A 19546-nucleotide genomic window follows, 5' to 3' on the forward strand; every position below is an offset into this window, starting at 1 on the left:
CTAGGCATTAGAGGTGACGTAGTGAAAACCAAGAGAAGATTCCTCCTTCTTTGAGTTTATTTTCTTATGAGGTGGGATGGGGGGAGGGAGCAGAAATAAAAAGAAAGCCAGAAAATGAATGTTGGAAGGGCAAACAGGTATGGAGATGAAGTAGGTCAGAGGGCACCATAGGGTGGGGGATTGCAACTTAGGGTGGCTGTGGAAGACCTTTTCATAGTGACGTTTGAACCAACCCCTTATGGAGGTGTGGGAACAAGCTATGTAGATACTCGTAGGAAGAATGTTCTGGACATAGGGAAGAGCAGGGCCCCTGAGGTGTATCTGAGGAGAAGCACGTGAGGCCAGTACACCTGGCGCGAAGTGAGAGAGTTGAGAACAGAAGGGATGAGATTAGAAAGCCATGGCCCGATGATATGGGAACTTGCTGGCTGTGCCAGGCGTGTCGGCGGTGGCTCTGAATGACACGAGAAGCCGTGAGAGGGTCTGGAGTGCAAGTGTGGCAAGCTCTGAGTCACATTTTGGTAAGGATCTGTTTTACAGGGAACCTGCTGTTCATTCTCCTCTCTAGCGGCCGCCCTCCTGGTGCTGTCCACCAAATCCAAAATCGTGCTGTCCTCCCCTTCTACCCGTGGCTTCAGTCCCTTGTTCAGGCGCTGGGCCCTGGCAGGTCTGCCTCTTCATAACCCCTCAGCGTGTTTCTTCTTTTCATTCAGGCCCTTACTTATCATCTCAGACCGGCACAGTTTTCCTGTTCTCCTACCTGGTGTTCCTTGTGCCCTCTTCAGTACCATCAATATTGTGTTCCTCTCAATATGTCTGACTTGTCACTCCTTGCTTTCTAGATTTTGTTCAGTCTCTCTTGCCTGTAAGGTAGAGTTCACCCTCCTCAACATGTCCGCTAAGGCCACTGACCGTATGACCCCAGATTACCTCTCTGTCTCATCTCTACCCGTTGCCTAACATGGAGTCCAGCCATAGACGCCATCATGCAGAGTCTCTTGCTACACCCTGGCTCCGCTGTGACCTTTCATCCTTCCCTGCCTTTGTGCCTGTTATTCCCCGGGGTGTTGAGTGCTTTTCTGTCTGGCGAGCATCTACTCACCCTTGAAGACCTTGCTGAAATAGGACCTCTTCTTCTTCTTCTTTTTTTTTTTTTAAGATTTTATTTATTTACTTGACAGAGAAGAGCAGGGGGAGAGGGAGAAACAGGCTCTCCGTGAGCCTGACTGGGGACTCGATCCCAGGACCCTGGGATCATGACCTGAGCCAAAGGCAGACGCTTAACTGACTGAGCCACCCAGGCATCCTGAAAGGACCTCTTCTGTGAAAATCCCGGGAAGTGCCACGTGTTTGGCTTTCAGAATGTATTACAAATCCAGCTCCCTCCCACCACCTCTGGCGCATACGCTGTGCTCTTTCTGAAACCTCAGTCAGCACGTTACACTTTCTTGCTCAGCTTCCCATCGTGTTCAGAGTAAGAGCCCAGGACGTACTTTATTTTTTTATTTTTTTATTGTTATGTTAATCACCATACATTACATCATTAGTTTTGGATGTAGTGTTCCATGATTCATTGTGCATAACACCCAGTGCTCCACGCAGAATGTGCCCTCTTTAATACCCATCACCAGGCTAACCCATCCCCCACCCCCCTCCCCTCTAGAATCCTCAGTTTGTTTTTCAGAGTCCATCATCTCTCATGGTTGGTCTCCCCCTCCGATTCCCCCCCTTCATTCTTCCCCTCCTGCTATCTTCTTCTTCTTTTTTTTTTTTTAACATATGTTGCATTATTTGTTTCAGAGGTACAGAACTGTGATTCAACAGTCTTGCACAATTCACAACACTCGCCATAGCACATACCCTCCCCAATGTCTATCACCCAGCCACCCCATCCCTCCCACCCCCCCACCACTCCAGCAACCCTCAGTTTGTTTCCTGAGATTAAGAATTCCTCATATCAGTGAGGTCATATGATACATGTCTTTCTCTGATTGACTTATTTCACTCAGCATAACACCCTCCAGTTCCATCCACGTTGTTGCAAATGAGCCCAGGACGTACATTTACCCACAAAGCACAGGAAGAGCTGGTTCCTGACCGCCTCTCCCAGCTTGCTCCCTGCTTCTGCTGCCCCTCCTCTTGCCACTCTGGCATTCTTGCTCTTCTGAGCATCAGCCAAGCACACTGCTGCCCCCAAGGCCTTTGCGCTTAATGTTCCCTTAGCCTGGGACTTTCCTCCCCCCCAGGTACCCGTGGGGCTTGTATCCTCATTTCTTGCATTCCTCTGCTCAGATGTCACCTTATCAAAGGCCCTCTGACCAGCCTGTGTGAGACAGGAACATTCACTGCTAGCATTCTCATCCTCCTTACCTTGGATTTCTTTATTCCATAGCACTCATCACAATCTAAAGACTATATATTTTATTAAATAAGTAAGTCAATAATAAATTCATAAAATACTATGTATATTATGAACCACATATCCTATATGTTTATATACCATCTAATTATAAATATGAGCTCCTGGAGAGCAGATCAAAGTTTCATTCTCTTCCTGTTCCCAGCACCTCAGGCTTTGCAAATAGTATGTGCTCAATAAATGTGTGTTCAGTAAGTGAGAATTTCCAGATTCCCTTCCTGCTTCTTTATTCCCTGGTCCCACGGAGTGTTTTCATACTTCCCTTGCGATAAGTCTTTCTTTAGCTACTGGTTTTTATTTTTATCTATACTCTTAAACTATGAGATGCTGTGAAACAGGAGCTACCTTGTTTATATCATTGTATTTATAACACTTTATACTGTATCTGATAGAGAGCAGATATTCAGTAAATTTTTAAATAAAAAATGAACCACTAAATTGGGCCACCTGGGTGGCTCAGTCAGTTAAGTGTCCGATCCTTGATTTCAGCTTGGGTCTAGATCTCAGGGTCATGAGTTCAGGCCCCACGTTGGGCTCCAGGCTGGGTATGGAGCCTACTTAAAAAAAAAAAAAAAAAAAAGAACTGTTGAGGGAGTGAGTGAGTGAATGAACAAACATCTCAGGGTCACTTTGTGGCAAACCACATGTTATCCCAAGACTCAGTTGTGATAGCTGTAGCAGGGCCAATGCAGTGACCTCAGAAGAGAGCCTCCTTTGGGAGACAGCTCAGCGCAGCAGGTGGTTGGCCGGTTGGGCCAGATGTGTCCAGCCCATTTGTCTTGTGATGGCTACCAAGTCTTAAGCATGTTACAATGAAAATTATATGGAAAATGTTATGACTGATAATGTATACTCTTCTATAGAGTGCAAAATACAAAGTGTTACCAGCAAAATCTGTTAACAGCCGGATTAGAAATAGAGTCCCTTGACATCGCAACACTTTTTAAGTGAAGTACATTTCCCAAGTCACTTGAAGATTTTAAAGTTGATTTTTTTTTAAGATTTTATTTATTTATTTATTTGAGAGAGAGAAACAGCATGAGGTGGGGAGAGGGTCAGAGGGAGAAGCAGACTCCCCGCTGAGCCAGGAGCCCGATGTGGGACTCGATCCCAGGACCCTGGGATCATGACCTGAGCCGAAGGCAGTCACTTAACCAACTGAGCCACCCAGGCGCCCTCCCTTGAAGATTTTAAATTTAATTTCACCCTACTGAGGGTTGCGTTCCACTGGTTTCATATAGGTGAGCCTCCTGCACAACTGGTATCTTACTCATTTAGCAGCATGTCTGTTCTCTCAGAACCATCCCTTGATAGGAGAGGAGAAGCAGTAGAATTCTTACATAGTGGTTTAAAGTAGGTGGAAAGTAAAGCTTATTTTTCAGAAAACCTAGCATTCCACATGTTTTGGCCATTGATAAACGCCTGGCATGTTGGTGGTTTATATCTAAAATACCTTTCCAGCTGCTTATTAAAATCATCATTTAGATCACGAAACCTTCTGTAGATCTCAAGAGATATATTAGGTGACCAGACAACTATTAATACAATTGCATGACTCTATACTCCTTGGCAAAACTTTAATGGGATTCAACAACAAAAAATTCTGACATATTTGAAAATCTGCCAACAGCTGTTCCAAATTCTTGTGTGATATCTGCTGTTTTACATGTACCTGTCCAAATGGAAAGGGAACTTACTTGTTTGCCAGAATGAATTAATATTCAATTATTTAACGTTCAGCTCTTTTCCACAGTTACTTGTATTTCTCTTTAAAGAAACACTAGTGTCAGGCACTAGTCTAATTACTTGATAAATAATTAGAGTGGGCATTTAGGATGGAGGATTTTCTCTCAGATTTTTTTTTTTTGAGATAGTGACCAAATTAGCCAGTTCTTATTATTTGTATTTCTTGTGTTAAAATCATAACTTCATAGAGCATTCAGCATTCCAAATGAGATTTAAATTAGAACCAGAAGTTAATATTGAAACATTTTGAAAATTCAGGGTCATCAAAAAGAATCTCCTGGCAAATATAAGATATGTCATGAAATTATGACTTTTTTTTTTTTAAAGATTTTATTTATTTATTTGACAGAGACAGACACAGACAGAGCATAAGCAGAGGGGAGCAGCAGAGGGAGAGGGAGAAGCAGGCTCTCTGCTGAGCAGGGAGCACGATGTGGGGCTTGATCCCAGGACCCTGAGATCATGACCTGAGCCGAAGGCAGACGCTTAAGGACTGAGCCACCCAGGTGCCCTGAAAATTAAGAAGTTTTGAATGCAACATCTTTTCCCTGATTTTCTAATTTAAAAAGCTTTTTACATTTACTTTGGCAAATTTGAAAAATATACAGATGTCTAAAAAAGAAAATTAAAATTATGCCCGAGTTCACCACCCAGAGATAACTACCATAAACCTGTGACCATATTCTTCCCCCAGTTTTCTTTTCTGTACTTATCTGTAGACATTTGTTTTCTTTTTAAGCTGAGATCCTGTTGTCTCAATATCTGGTTACTAATTTCTTGTTTAATAGTACTTTGTTATTTACGTTTTTCACAAAACAGTACAGAAATTTTTCTAAAGTGTGTTACTTTAGCATTCCATCACATGAATATACCATTTTACCTCTAATCCCCTGTTGGGCATTTTGGTGGTTTTCAGCTTTTAATTATTATAAAGAACAGTATGATGAATATCCTTATAGTCTTGGTACATTTCTCTAATTATTTCCCTATGATAAGTTCTTAGAAGTAGGATTACTGGATGGAAAGATATGAGCATATTTAGGTTCTGGTGAATTTTGCCCGACTGGCCGTAAGCAAGTTTGCAATAATTTGCATTCCTAATTGTAGACTATCAGAATATTTGATTTTACCTCACCAGCAATGTGTATTACTGTGATAAAATTTTATTTTTTGCAAATTTTATAGGCAAACCAAATTAAATATAATTTAATACAAATTATGTTAATTTATGTTTTTTCCTGACTTCAGTGCAGTTCATTTTTTTTCTATATTTAAGAGTCTTCTCCATTAATTTATGTGTGAATGTCTCTGTTAATACATATTATATATGTGTATATATATTTACATATGTATGTATATGTACGTACACATATATTTAAATTTGGAAAGGTTCTTTATTAAGAATATTAAGCCCATTTTTGCTATCTAGATTACAAATAGTTATTTCTAGTTAGTGTTTGCCTTTTTATTTTATAATTCTTTTTATGCACAAGTTTAAAAGTTTAAAATTTTATATATTCAAATGTCTCAATCTTTTAAAAACAGTTTATTGATGAGCTGTATGTACAATTTACATACCATAAAATTTACCTTTTAAGATGGTACAATTCAGTAATTTTTAGTAAATTTTTCGAGTTGTATAACCATCACCACAGGAGTTTTAGAATATTTCCAAATCCCCAAAAGATCCCTCCTGCCTTTTGCAGTTGTCAGCCTTCTTTCCCGCTCCCGGCCCAGACCCTCACTAATCTGTTTTCTATCAATCTTAGATTTTTTTATTCTCTTACTCTTAGAGGCAAGTCTTGAGCACTTATATTGGAGTCAGGCAAGGGCTTGGGGATACAGTGGAGAATAAAACTGCTACCATGTCCTTCTTCTGGGAGATTCAGTCTTGCAGGAGAGATTATTAAACAAATAATAGTTCAAAGAAATATGTAGTTATAGATTGAGAAGTGTGTGATGAATGATAATGGGGGATATATATTTGAGGTGGGGGAAGTTCAGGGAAAGATTCTTGGAGAAAGTGGCCTGCAGGATGAGAAGGACCTGGCAGGTACAGATTTGGGAGGAAGAGCCTGCCCTGAAGGGGAGGTGTTGAATGCTGGCCTCTTGAGACCTGTAGGAGAAGAGGCCAATGTGGTTGGAGGGGAAAGGACATGAGAGATCAGTGAAAAAAAGATCCGGGGGATGGGGGGTGGGTTACTTTCCCATGTCATTATTACTGTTTTATTTTTAGAATGCTGTTTTTAAAGTCAAGGTATTTACATGTGATACTCATATGGTTATGTGAATTTCCCAGGTCCTTAGAGTTATTATTCCCCTGTGTTAAATCCATCTTCCGCAGTCTCCAGCCCGACTGTATATTGATGATGGCCGCAAGCTGTGTGTAGATTGTGTGTGTGTGTGTGTGTGTGTGTGTGTGTGTGTGTCTATATTATCTCCAGTCTTCCTCCTCTTTCAGTCCCAGAGGGAGTGTGTTCCCAAATAAAGTTCTTGGGAATTAGCTTACTTTTCGTTAATATTTTATACCGAGGATTAAAGAACCCAGAATTGTTGAGAAATTTCCTTCTTGACCGCTGCTGTTAGATGTGCTTCAAGTATACTGAGGCCTCTGGGACTTGCTCAGAGAACCAGTTTAGTGATAGAATTAGAGTTACTGCTCATGGCTCCAGAATATTCCGTTGTTGCTTACTAGATTGCTGTCTTCATGAGCTGCATAAACAGGAAGTATGATATTTCTCTTTTTATTTTTCAAATGGGATAAACGAGTATAGAAACTATAAATCCTAAATGCATCCCTGACAGTCTCACTGGCCGTTCATAGTGGTGTGCCACATAACTCTGCTTTCTGTCACTTTAAATTTATGATCACACACCTCAGATAGGCACTCTGAGAAGCAGGGCAATCCTACCACGCTTTCCTAGTAAGGTCATTTTTCCATATGCAGGCTTGACGACTTCATTTTTCTTCTGCCTACATAGACTTCCTGCTTACCTTCTATTTCCTGCATTCTGGATCAGGCAGAATGGGCTAGATAATGCTGTAGTAACAAACAACCTTCAAATCTCAGTGGCTTCCCCCAGCAATATGTCTTACTCATTCTACATGTCATTTGTGGGTTGGCAGAAAATCACTACCCATGAAAGTAGTAACTCAGGGATCCACGTAGCCACTAGCCGGTGACTATGCCAAAAAAGAGCATTCTGGAGGGTGTGGTTCTCCCTGAAGTGCTCCAGGCTAGAAGTGACAGCCGTCATTTTTCTGGACACAGACAGTCACATGTTTCACCCAACATGAGGGGGCTAGGAAGCATAATTCAACATTGGGTCCAAAAAGCTGGGTGATGGCAGAGGAGTCCAGAACTATCTGGCAAGCAGCCCACGTGACCAGCACACATTCTTAACTAGTGATTTGTTTTGCATTTTCACTGTGAAAAACTGAAGTGCTCCCCTCTCTCTCCCTCTAAAAACTCCCTGAAACTTAGTCATTTGCCTGTTATCAAGTTTGTAGTCCTCTCTGAATTTAGATCTTCTTTCTCCTTCCAGTTTATTCTGATACAGGAAGTATCTTTCTTCCGATCCAAATGTTTTTTGATCATATACTCCTGTCAGTAACAAATTTTAAGCATATACAGTGGGGTCCTACTAAGTGTTTAAGAATGGGCTGTCTGGGAAAAAATAAACCAGCCTCGAGTTTTAGTGTTTCCTGATTTCTGTGGTGTAAATACTTCTCCATGGCCAATTTCAGGCTACCAACATGTCACTGAATGTGCAGTTGTGAGACGATGTACGCAGTAGGCTTTCCCAAAGGGATGTAAAGTGACTCCAGCACACTATGGATAGTTATTCATTAAATAGATGTAAGTATTACTTGTATACTGTGTCTTTTATAATAGAGCTCATATTAAATGCTTGTATATGTGTTTATATATCACACACATACATGTACACATAGTAAAGCTTGATTTTTTTTTTTTTTTTTTTTTTTTAGATTAAAAACAAAACGGTTCTGCCAGCTTCCCCCCACCAACTCTGGCAGATTGCCATACAAACCCCACCAGTCTTTCACATACTTCCATTGGGAGACTCCTGCTCTGGCCACTCAAGGATTTTGCGCCTGTGGTTAATCACCCCATGTCCTGCAGCATCAGCCTCTTCCCAGGAGTATCCTGGCAAGCTCTGATGTGTCCCCCCGTCCTTCAGTGCTGAAGATGGTCCCCCGATCCAGTGTTGCCCTTCATCAACAACTGTGTTATTCTGTTCCCCTTCAGAGCGTGACCTCTGAGATGGACAGTCAAGCACGGCACCTCCACTGCTGCTCTGTCATTCCATCCGCAGCTGACTCTCCTCCGACTCTCATCCCCACCACTCTGCTGAAATCGCTCTTGTCGTGGTCATCAGTGACCTCCACGCTGCCACATCTCGGGGGTCATGTCTGTCCTCATCTCACTGGGCTTCCCAGGAGTGGTCGCCTACTCCGTCCTTGAAGTGCTCCTGTCTTTTCACTTCTGCATTAATACTCTCTCCTAGTTTTCTCCCTCAAAGGTCTCTTTTGCTCCTTTCCTCTGAGACTCAGGAAATGGCCGTGGGCCCCCTTCTGTGTTCATGCTATTTCCCTGGGAGGGCTCATTCATTTCCAGGCCTTTAAAAACCACAGGTGTGCTGACAGCTGCCACCTGGATTTCCAGGTGTGTCTGTGCAGTTGACCACCCCACCTCCCCGCACCACTTCTCATGAAGATTTCGTAGGTATCTTAATGGCTACAGCTCCAAAAGGGAGCTCCTCCTTCCTTCTCATTCTTTCACCTAGCATTCCTGTTTTGTCCCACTCTTTTTTATTTAAAATAAAAAGGAGGAGTGCCTGGGTGGTGCAGTTGGTTAAGTGTCCAGCTCTTGGTTTCGGCTCGGGTCATGATCTTGGGCTCCGTACTTAGCACGGAGTCGGCTTCGGACACTCTCCCTCTGCCCTTCCTGCTTGAGCGTGCACGCATTCTCTCTCTCAAGTAGATAGATAAATCTTTTTAAAAAATGGTAAGCTGTTTATTCATTTATTAAATCCAGAAATCTAAGGGTCCTCTGGACCTGCTTTCCTTTCTTTACCCCTCACATCTAGTCGATAAGCACTGCCTTTTGCTCTGCCTATAAAGTATGTAGTTTACCTTTCCATTTATCTCTGTCTCACATTTAGACCATCATCTCTTCCCTCCTGGATGGTTGTAATAGCACCTAACAGGATTTCCACTTTCACATTTGCCTCTTTCCAATCTGTGCCCGATATTGTAACTAAGAGTGATTTTTATAAAATGTAAATCAAATTACTCTCCTTCCCTTGGGTCCTCTAGCACACTTTGAGTCAAATCCCGATTCCCTACTTTGACCTCCCAGGCTCTGTGTGGTCCAGCCCCTGCCTTCCCTTCAACCCCACCGCATGTCTCTCTGCCTTTGGCTCTTCTCCTCTGGTAAAACTGGACTTCTTTTTGTCTCCAGAGCAGTCTGGTCTCCCTCCTCAGCACCTTTGTGGTTTTTGGTCCCTTCCCCGGGAAGCTCTCCCCCCAGCTTGTCACGTGGCTGGCATCTCCTTTTCCTGAAGAAATCAGCTTAAATGCCAACTCCTTAGAGAGTCTTCCCTCATCTATGACAGATTTCCCACTGGTTTGTTTCTGTCCTAGTACTTAATGCAATTTGAGATCGCTTTTCCTTATTTATTACCTGATCTGGTAGAAACCTCTGTGAGGGCAGGAACCTTATCTCTGTCTAGTGTTTGGTAGGTGCTCTGCAGACGTATATTGAATGAAAAAAAGGTATGAAGGAATAAATGGTCTTGCCCTGTTTATCATATAAATGGTAATCATTGATGATGATATAGAAGGAATGTGTCTCAAAAATGGTGGGCAGTACAGTACTGAGAAGATACCAATCAGATTAAACTTTACAGGGGTAAATGTAAAATCCTGTGCTTTGGTTAAAAAAAAAAAAAGTCCATTTCATTGTACAGAATCAGGGAACTCTGGCTTATCACCCATTCATAAGTCTTAGGAGCCAGAAGTGGTGGCTGAATAGGTAATTAAGTCCTCCACTGTGACAATAAATCCATGTATTTCCATATTAGAGGAGGGATCATCTTAAAGTATTCTCCTCCAGTGACACCAGTAGAATGATCACAACTTTCTCAATCGCAGTAGAACACCTCATTTATTCACTCCTTTATTCAACATTTGCTGAATACATTCTGGGCTCTAGTATTATCGTTGTAAGCAAAATTCTCCTGGCTCTAGTGTTCGTGGGACTTGGTATCTAATTCCCAACGAGAAGTGATTTCTCCTTCAGTGATAGTATTAGAGCAGACACCAGTTTGTCATTTATTGGGAGGGAGGGCAATCTTGTGGTTCAGACCTCCTGCCTTGGAACCAGACTCGAGCTCAGAGGCTTCAAATCCCAGCTCCACTGGGTATCAGCTATGTGACTGTGGGCAAGTGTTTACATAAATGTCTCTGTGCTTCCAGAATCTCCTTTAGAAACCGGAGACAGTAACAGTACTGTCACATAAAGCTGTGAGCTGTGAAGGAGTCAACGTGTCTAAATCATTTAGAATAATACATGGCACTTAGTAAGCACTTAATAAATAGGTAGTAAGCAGTTAATTAATAAAATTGTGTTGTCTGGAGGGCCAAAGGTTGGAAGACAGATTGAGGGCAGGGAGAAGTGGCTGTAGAGGGAGCCTGGCAGATCAGAGCACAGATGATGATTATTTTGTTTCTAGTAAAGATAAATGATTTGAGTTGGGACTTGAAAATCTTGACTTGGACAGTCAGTGACATTCGTTTCCCGTAGCCTTCTGTGTGAGGCTGGAGAGATACGGATCCTGTTCAGAAATGCTACCTGACGGTTGTTTCTTTTGCCCCCTCCAAACGCTGACCAAGCATCACAGTTCTGGAAATGAGAAACTCCTAGCTCTCCATGAACACATGTTTTTGCTTTGGTTTTGTTTCAGTGGCAGCTGAAATACCCAAAACTGATTCTCCGCGAAGCCGGCAGCGTACCTGAGGAGCTCCATAAGGAGGTGCAAGAAGCCTTCCTTACGCTGCACAAGCATGGCTGCTTCTTCCGGGACCTGGTCAGGATCCAAGGCAAGGATTTGCTCACCCCAGTCTCTCGCATCCTCATCGGCAACCCAGGCTGCACCTACAAGTACCTCAACACCAGGCTCTTTACGGTGCCCTGGCCAGTGAAGGGCTCTAGTCCGAAATACGACGAGGCAGGTATTGCTGCTGCCTGTCAGACCTTCCTCAAGCTCAACGACTACCTGCAGACAGAGACCAGCCAGGCTTTGGAGGAACTCGCCTGCAAAGAGAAAGCTAATATCGATGCTGTGCCGGTGTGTATAGGTCCAGATTTCCCCAGGGTCGGGCTGGGGTCCTTTGACGGGCAAGACGAGCTGGACATTAAGAACAGAGCCGCATACAACGTCACTCTGTTGAATTTCATGGATCCCCAGAAAATGCCGTACCTGAAGGAGGAGCCTTATTTTGGCATGGGGAAAATGGCCGTGAGCTGGCATCACGATGAAAATCTGGTGGAACGGTCGGCGGTGGCCGTGTACAGTTATAGCTGTGAAGGTACAGTCTGCTCCGTGAAGACGCAGCCCTGAGTGTCACGTGACCTGAGCTGTGGCGGCTGGGGAGGCGTGCGTGTGCGCGAGTGTGTGTGTGTGTCCGTACACGGGTGTCGTGACTCCTTCTTAGGTTTGCCACACCCAGGTATCTGCAGAGTGTAGCCCTTTCTCGTCTGCTGGTGCCGTCTAGCTCAGCGTTACACTGTACTCAGACCGAACATTTCCGTGTGTGAGCACTCCTGGCGGCGTGTCCTTCTCATGCCCAGGAGAGCAGCATCTTGGTTTCACACAGCCAGCTGCCTTTCTGTAAAGCTCAGCGTACACCGTACAGTTGCGATAATTAACGTGCTGATAAAGGGCTGGGAAAACAGAAATCTGTCAAATCTTTCCAGGTTCCCACAGGTGCACATTTTCAGTCTTGCCAAAAAACTCTATTGTGGCTGACATCACTGTCTTGATGGGAGTGATTTGTCAAATATGGACTTGTTCTTGGCTTCACACAGATTTGACTACTGTCCTTCCTTGCCAGAAACCGTTGAAGTGGGTTCTGTAAGCAGACAGTCCTCTGTTTTTAGGAAACTCTCCAGCCACCCCCATCAGCTCTGCAGTTTTAGACCTAAAAGGGGTGCTGTGGGCGAACTTGTTCTCAAAGTTTCTGAAATCTGGCCCCTTTGGAACAGAGATCATAGGCTACCTTTTTGTGGCCTCCTGGAACTTTACTTCTTCTGTTGCTCAGTTTCTGTGTGTTTAGGGTGTCCATTGTTTCTCAGCCCAGGGTTATAAAAAGACAGTTGAACACATCCAGGACAGTGTGACCATTGCTGACTTTGTTCTTTGCCTGATCATTTGACAAAGGAATACAAGACACAGTATTAGCTCTTTTGTCTGTTTGTCTCTTCTACCTGTTTATTGAAAGATGCTTGGAAAACCAGAGTTCTAGACATCCCATCAGGGAACGAACTGGAACTTTTAAGGGTCATTGCCTTCTGAAAACTTCTTTTAATTGGTTGTCATTATCGCTTTGTATGCTTTTTGTTTACTAAAATGACTGCTTTATAAAAGGGATTTTAAAAAGGAATTTCTCATGATTCTCTTGAAATTTCTTCCCATTTCCCCATCTTGGACATTTCGTCAGGACAGCTAAAATATCTTCTAGCTTTACCTCACGTCTTCAGCCCGGAACAGGGAACTAGCTTAGTGGTGAAATTTCACCAGTTTCCCTGGCATCTCAAATAATGATGCTGACCTAAGAAAATTGCTTGGAGGGGATTTGATGCTGTCCTAATGGAAAGAACTGAGATCCTCTGATCTTTACTAAGGCGTTGCCAGGGATTTAAGAACGATCACATCCAAGAACTCTGATGTTAAGGAACAATGGATCCAGTTTGTTAGTTTCCTTCTGAAGGAGGCAACTCTCTGAAGCTGAGGCCGTTGAGGCCGTGGTATGTGATAGCTCAAACTGCTACAAAGATGTCTTTGTGCTCCCACCTCCTCTCAGCCCTACAGTTTACTAGTCCTTTTGTACTCTCAGAGCGTGGGCGATCAAGTCTTTTTTGAAACCTAGAATATCGTTCAGAAAGGAATTTAAATTTTGAATGAATGGTTTCTGTGGTTGGCAGTAGTTAAGACTGATAGAGTATACAAGTATACATAAATACGTAAAGGTTTATCCTTGCAACTGTCATCTGGAGGAGGGAACTGCAGAATTAGAATCTGTAAGAGCAGCGTGATTCCTTTGTTCTCTTAGAACAAATCCCAGAGAATCCCAGAACTCTATCTAATAATAATAACTGCAACGCTGGGAGCTCTCATTTACTGAGCACCTACTGTGTGCTGGGTGTTGGGATAAGCATTTTACATGTATTAACCCGTTTTATTTTTATAACAGCCCTACCAATGAAGTGCCGCTATTGTCATTTTACAGTTGAGAACACCGAGGCCCAGAGGGTTGATTAACTTTCCCGTGGATATACAGCTACTAATCAGCAGAGGAGGGATTTGAACCCAGACATTCTGGCTTCAGAGTCCTAACAGCTATGAGTAGATGTTTCCTATTCTTGCAGTATAGTTCCCTCTGGGATTTGGGTTTTTAAAATGTCCCCCTCTGGAAAGGTGAAGGGAATGTTCTCCTTCTTCTCCTTAGCAGGTCTTGTATTCTCTCCTCTTCTGCCTGCCACCTTGCTTCTCTCCCCCCGCAACATCTGCTTGTAGCTTCCTACACATGCTCTCAGGTGATTGGAATGCATTAGATAAGCTTATTCTATGAAATGGAACCTCTCTCTAGGCCTCCAGTTGTGTGTGTGATGTTGAGTCAGATGGTTTACAAAGCATGTGCCTTGAAACTTTTGGGTGGGTGCATTTCTTCCAGGTGACAAGTGGTATGTTTACTTCTCTGGCCTCCCTGTAATTCTGCCAGAGGTATGGTAAGGGTGGCCTCGAAGAGAGCCATTTGGGTCACAGTCACGGTCGGGCTTAGGAAGGGTTGAAGGTGGCGAAGAGAATGGGAATTTCAGGTGACGGCACTGTTTTCAGAGTCCCTGAATGCGTTCGCTGAGCAGTTGCTAAGGGAAATTCAGTTGGCTGTTCTAGACAGTAGGGAGGCTCTAGAGGTAAATCAAATTCCCATGCTTGCCTTGAAAGGATGGGTAAAGTGTGCTTCTGTGATTATAATTATGCCATCAGGAAATGTGAGATCTGGAGGAGACTTGAAATCACCTTGTTCAAGCATCTCATTTTACAGATGAAGACACTCAGGCGGGGAGAATGGCAGTGACTTGTTCAAGGTCACATAGTTCCCTAGCGACAGAAAAGTGTTATGTGCCACAAAGAGTTCATGTAAAATGCACTGAGAGTTCAGAACAGAAGAGATTACTTCCTGCTGAAATTAAATTCAGGTGAAGCTTAAGATCCTTCAGGACTTTGCTCTCAATACCTTTTCCCAGTGAAATCTTTCTGTAGATTTATAATGAGCCAGTCATCCCTCTTTGGTTTATTTCTGTGAGTAGAGGTCATTGAGAAGTAATTTGTATAGGATACGTGTAATTATATACTAAATTCATTGGCTTCACAAGCAGTGCTAGTTAATAGATATCCCCCGTAAGAAGATTGAAATGGTACAACATTTAATCAGGAATGGCTTCAGGGAATCGTGTGTAAATTGGCAGAGTATTGGATTTCCTATGCTAGCTTTGCTGGCAATTGCTTGTTACTCCTAGATGTTAAAAACAAACAACCCCCCCCCCAAATGCCGAACATATGTACATATACATGCACAAATTTTATCAGGGAAGGCATTAACAACTCATTGCTTAATGTAGTCCTACACTTTGTTCTCTGACTGGAATAGCTTCAAAAGGATCAGGTAAATAATTATTGGTTACTGTTTTTCGTACATTTGGAAGGAAACATTTTCTGCAACATTGTCTTTATAGGAAAGACAATTCTTAAGAATTTTAACTAGTGCCAAATATTGCAGATTCTTGATATTATTTTCCAGATTTCCTAGGAAGGGCAAAGGAGGAAAGGGGAGAGAGGCCAATCCATGATTCCTGCTGAGTATGTGATAAGAAAGCAGGGACTTTGTAATAATTTTCTTGGAATTCTAGGACTCCCATTTCATGTCTTTGACTCAGGAAAAGTTGAATTCTTTTACGGATAGAAATTCATTACCATACTTTACTTTGACTTTGAAGTGAGTAGCTTCATATTCCTTAGCTCATCTTTGAAAGCATGAAAGGTTAGATCGTAACTGCAGCTAGGGGGTGGGAGCATTCATAATTTTTAAAAATGCTGTGATATTTAATGTTTTCCTACGTCTCCCCGGCATCCCTGTCTGAGGTCTCAAAGCTAATTTGACTTTGTTTCATTTTTTCATGCCATGTGCTGTTAATTTTTTTTTAAGATTTATTTATTTATTTTAGAAAGCGAAGGGGGGAGGGGCGGAGGGAGAGGGAGAGAGAGAAACTGAAGCAGTCTCTCCACTGAGTGTGGAGCCCAACTGACGTGGGGCTCCACCTCATAACCCTGAGATCATGACCTGAACTGAAATCAGCAGTTGGATGCCCAACCGACTGAGCCACCCAGGTGCCCCTGTTATTTGTGAAGTCACTTACTTTGTTCAGTAAAACCTGTTTGGTGGTCTAAGTCACATTTAATCCCCATGGAATTATATATGCATTGAACAGTAAGCAGCCACTTTTTGCCAAGTGCTCTTCTAGATGCTGAGCATATAGCCACGAACAAAAATCCCTGCCCTCACAGAGCTTATGTTTTAGCAAGGAGAGACAGCAAACAAACAAACAAGAAGGTTGTACACAAAGGGGATGCACAGGTGTACAGTTTTAAATAGGAAAGTAGGCTTCCTTTTGAAGGTCATGTTTGAGCTAAGACTGGAAGGAGAGAGTGAGCGGGAGGGGACCAGCCTTGTGGGGGAGAGGGAATATGGGAGGCCCAGCGATGGGACATGATGTTGAGATGTTTCAGAAGCAGCAAGCACGGATCGAATTGAGTGAGAGAAGAGGGGGAACAACAGCAATGAAGACAGAGAGGAAAGACTAGGGGTGCAGAGTGGGCAGAAGCTCTTACAGAAGCAATACTTTAACAGAAGGGCCTCGGCTCGTCCGGGGCATGGCGTGAGATAGGAGCCGTTGTGGTTTCTAGTGGAAGAAGGGAGGCAGCGCTGGAAGCAGGACAAGGAGGCTATTGTCGTAATCCAGAGTAGAGAGGGTGGGCCAGATTAGAAGAGGCGGAGGCGATGAGGAATGTTCGTACGATGTCATGTTAAGTGCTGGTGAGAGAAGAAGACCCGTAGTGCCATCTCCCAATTGTCAAGGGAAGGCCAGCCAAGGAGAACGGCTGATTCCCCCCCTCCCCCAATAGTTTCCTTGTGGTATAACTTACATACAACAAACTGCACATATTTAAAGTTTACAGTTTCATGAGTTTTAACACACCTGTGAAAACACGACCATAATCAAGATAGTGAACATATATCCATTATCCCCAGAAGTTTCTACCTGCCCCTTGGGTGATCCCTAATGATTAATGATGTTTCATGTGCTAATTGGCCATTCATGCATCTTCTTCGGAGAAATATTTCTTCAAGTTTTTTTTTTTTTTTTTTTAAGATTTATTTAGTTATTTATTTTAGGGGGAGGAGGGGTGGAGGGAGAGAGAGGGTCCCAAGCAGACTCTGTGCTGAGCGCAGAGCCCAACGGGGCTCTCTCCCACAATCCTGAGATCACAACCTGAGCTGAACCCGAGTCAGACTCTTAACCGACTGCGCCACCCGGACGCCTTTGTCTCTTCAAGTTTTTTGCCCATTTTTGAATTTGTTGTTTATTTAGTTGTTGAACTTTAGGAGTTCTTTATATGTTGTGGATATTAATCTCTTAACATACGTGACTTGCAAATATTTTCCCCAAGAATGGCTGAATTTTTAACAATGTATTCATGTGATGAGTAGGAGATGAGGACAGATTGGAGTGGAACAAGCTTTATTGTCTAGGACATTAATTGGGCAATTTAATTCCTTATTACTGAATGACATCATTTATGTTAGCACCCCAGAAATGCTCCTTTCCACTGTATTTTTCCCCCAGCAGTAAGCACTGTCCTGCCTTCTGAGGCTGTACATTAGTTTTGTGCATATTTAAATTATCAACTAGAATTGTAAGCTCCTTGAAGGTATGGTTTGTGTCCTTTGTATGTGCATATAATGGTAGAAGAGTAAGTATTTTTTGCCTACAGTTAGTATTTTTAGTTTTGAGTGGTTTATGCTGTTCATCTACATTCTGGCAACTGTACAATAACTCTGATTTCTGCATCTACGGTTATCTGTTTAGAATTGGGATTCTTTTGATTGCAAATAGCAGATACCTGGCCTAACCAGGCTTAATTTAAAAAGATCAAGAATTATCTCACTTAAATAAGTCAATCAGAGAAAGACATGTATCATATGACCTCACTGATATGAGGAATTCTTAATCTCAGGAAACAAACTGAGGGTTGCTGGAGTGGTGGGGGGTGGGAGGGAGGGGGTGGCTGGGTGATAGACATTGGGGAGGGTATGTGCTATGGTGAGCGCTGTGAATTGTGCAAGACTGTTGAATCACAGATCTGTACTTCGGAAACAAATAATGCAACATATGTTAAGAAAAAAGAAAAAGAAGAAGATAGCAGGAGGGGAAGAATGAAGGGGAGTAAGGAGGGGGAGACGAACCATGAGAGACGATGGACTCTGAAAAACAAACTGAGGGTTCTAGAGGGGAGGGGCGTGGGAGGATGGGTTAGCCTGGTGATGGGTATTAAAGAGGGCACGTTCTGCGTGGAGCACTGGGTGTTATGCACAAACAATGAATCATGGAACACTACATCCAAAACTAATGATGTAATGTATGGTGATTAACATAACAATAAAAAATTAAAAAAAAAAAAGAATTATCTCACTTAATAGGAAGCCCAGAGGTCTCACTGGCTTCCAGTGGACCTCATTTCAACGATGAATAGCGGGGTCAATTTCCAGTTTCTTTCCCTTCATCCTTTGGCTCTTCTTAAGCTATTGCCTTCCTCCCTTGGGGCAAGCAAATTTCTCATGGCCCCCAAATGCCTTCCCCCAGCTGTTGTGGCCACATAGCTTTTTTACGAGCTTTGAGAAGGACAAAAACTGGGTGCTGGACAGGTGCTTTGAACTCTGGGTAAAGCTTTGCTTGAAGCTAGCTGAACAAATAATTATCCTCTTTCGGTTAATCCAGTTTGGTTCTGATCTTCTATGTTATTTACAGTGTGAAGGTTTCTTGTAAATCTCTATCACTCTGTCCTTTCCTGAGGCTACCCAAAGAGTTATAAGCTCTATTGTTAGAAGGTCTGGCTTGTAGAATGTATTGTTTGAGAAGTATCTCTGTTTCCTTTTCCCATTTCATATTTTACTTCAGATAATGTAATGGTTTTGAAGCTTTAGCTAAGAGCCCCCAGAACAATTTTTCTCTCCTTTTCTCACTTTTGCTTCCCCCCACCAAGTCCATGAAACATGATATAATAAGGTTTTCCTATGTATGTGAATATTTATATCTTAATTTTTTTTTTCAAATGCTTAATCTGAAAGCTGACAGAGCCACACATCATGTTGAAAGGCTTTAGACTTTTTGGGAAAGGGTTTGCAACATTTTCCTGAAATCCCAGAAAATATATGATTAATTTTATAATCTGTCTGTGTCAAGGGACTATGCTTGTCCTGAATTGCTTGTTTCGAGGCATCTGAGAGCAGCTTCCAGCTTCTTAAAGACTATGAGCTGGGACTGATGAGCCCCCCCCCCCTCCTCCCACCAAATGTCTCTGAATTCATTTCTTCAGACCATTCATTCCTCAGTGGCTGGGAGGGAGTTTGCTCTAAGTCAGCAGCAGGCTTGACTGTTTGTTCTTCACCCAATCAAGGAAAGCGTTGCTAAATTGCAGAAGGCTCCCAGGCAGCTTCTCCTTGGCGAACGCTTCTTTCCTTAGGGACATGCCCTTCAGGAGTGTTTCCCAAATGTTCTCGGGCTTATGCCATTTGCCATTACTTTGGAAACCTGTCCAGAAAAATTACACAAGGTCTGCACGCAAAAGTGTCTACCTTCCAGAGGGATCACTCTGAAAAACAGATCTGACCTATGAAAAAGTCTTTCATGTCTATCATTGCCCTCAGTCTAAATTTCTTACTGTGGTTCGCAAAGTGTCCTGGCCTCTGCCCCCCGACCCCCACCCCTCCAACCTCTTCTCTTGTAATTGTATGTC

At 42.9% G+C, this 19546-nt stretch overlaps 1 protein-coding gene across 3 annotated transcripts in view; it reads left to right on the plus strand.

Annotated features, from left to right (window-relative positions):
• FTO (FTO alpha-ketoglutarate dependent dioxygenase) overlaps positions 1-19546 on the plus strand; it is a 372292-nt gene that overhangs the window by 106546 nt on the left and 246200 nt on the right. For all 3 annotated transcript variants that reach the window (XM_028093842.2, XM_028093856.2, XM_028093848.2), the window contains exon 3: positions 11156-11780. In XM_028093842.2, coding sequence (XP_027949643.1) covers positions 11156-11780 — 625 coding nt within the window. The remainder of the gene's footprint in view (positions 1-11155; positions 11781-19546) is intronic.

Source organism: Eumetopias jubatus, unplaced genomic scaffold (genome assembly GCF_037043125.1).
Source record: "Eumetopias jubatus isolate StellerSeaLion01/CBP00866 unplaced genomic scaffold, mEumJub1_p1.0 scaffold_10, whole genome shotgun sequence".
In the NCBI taxonomy this organism is placed as follows: Eukaryota; Metazoa; Chordata; class Mammalia; order Carnivora; family Otariidae; genus Eumetopias; species Eumetopias jubatus.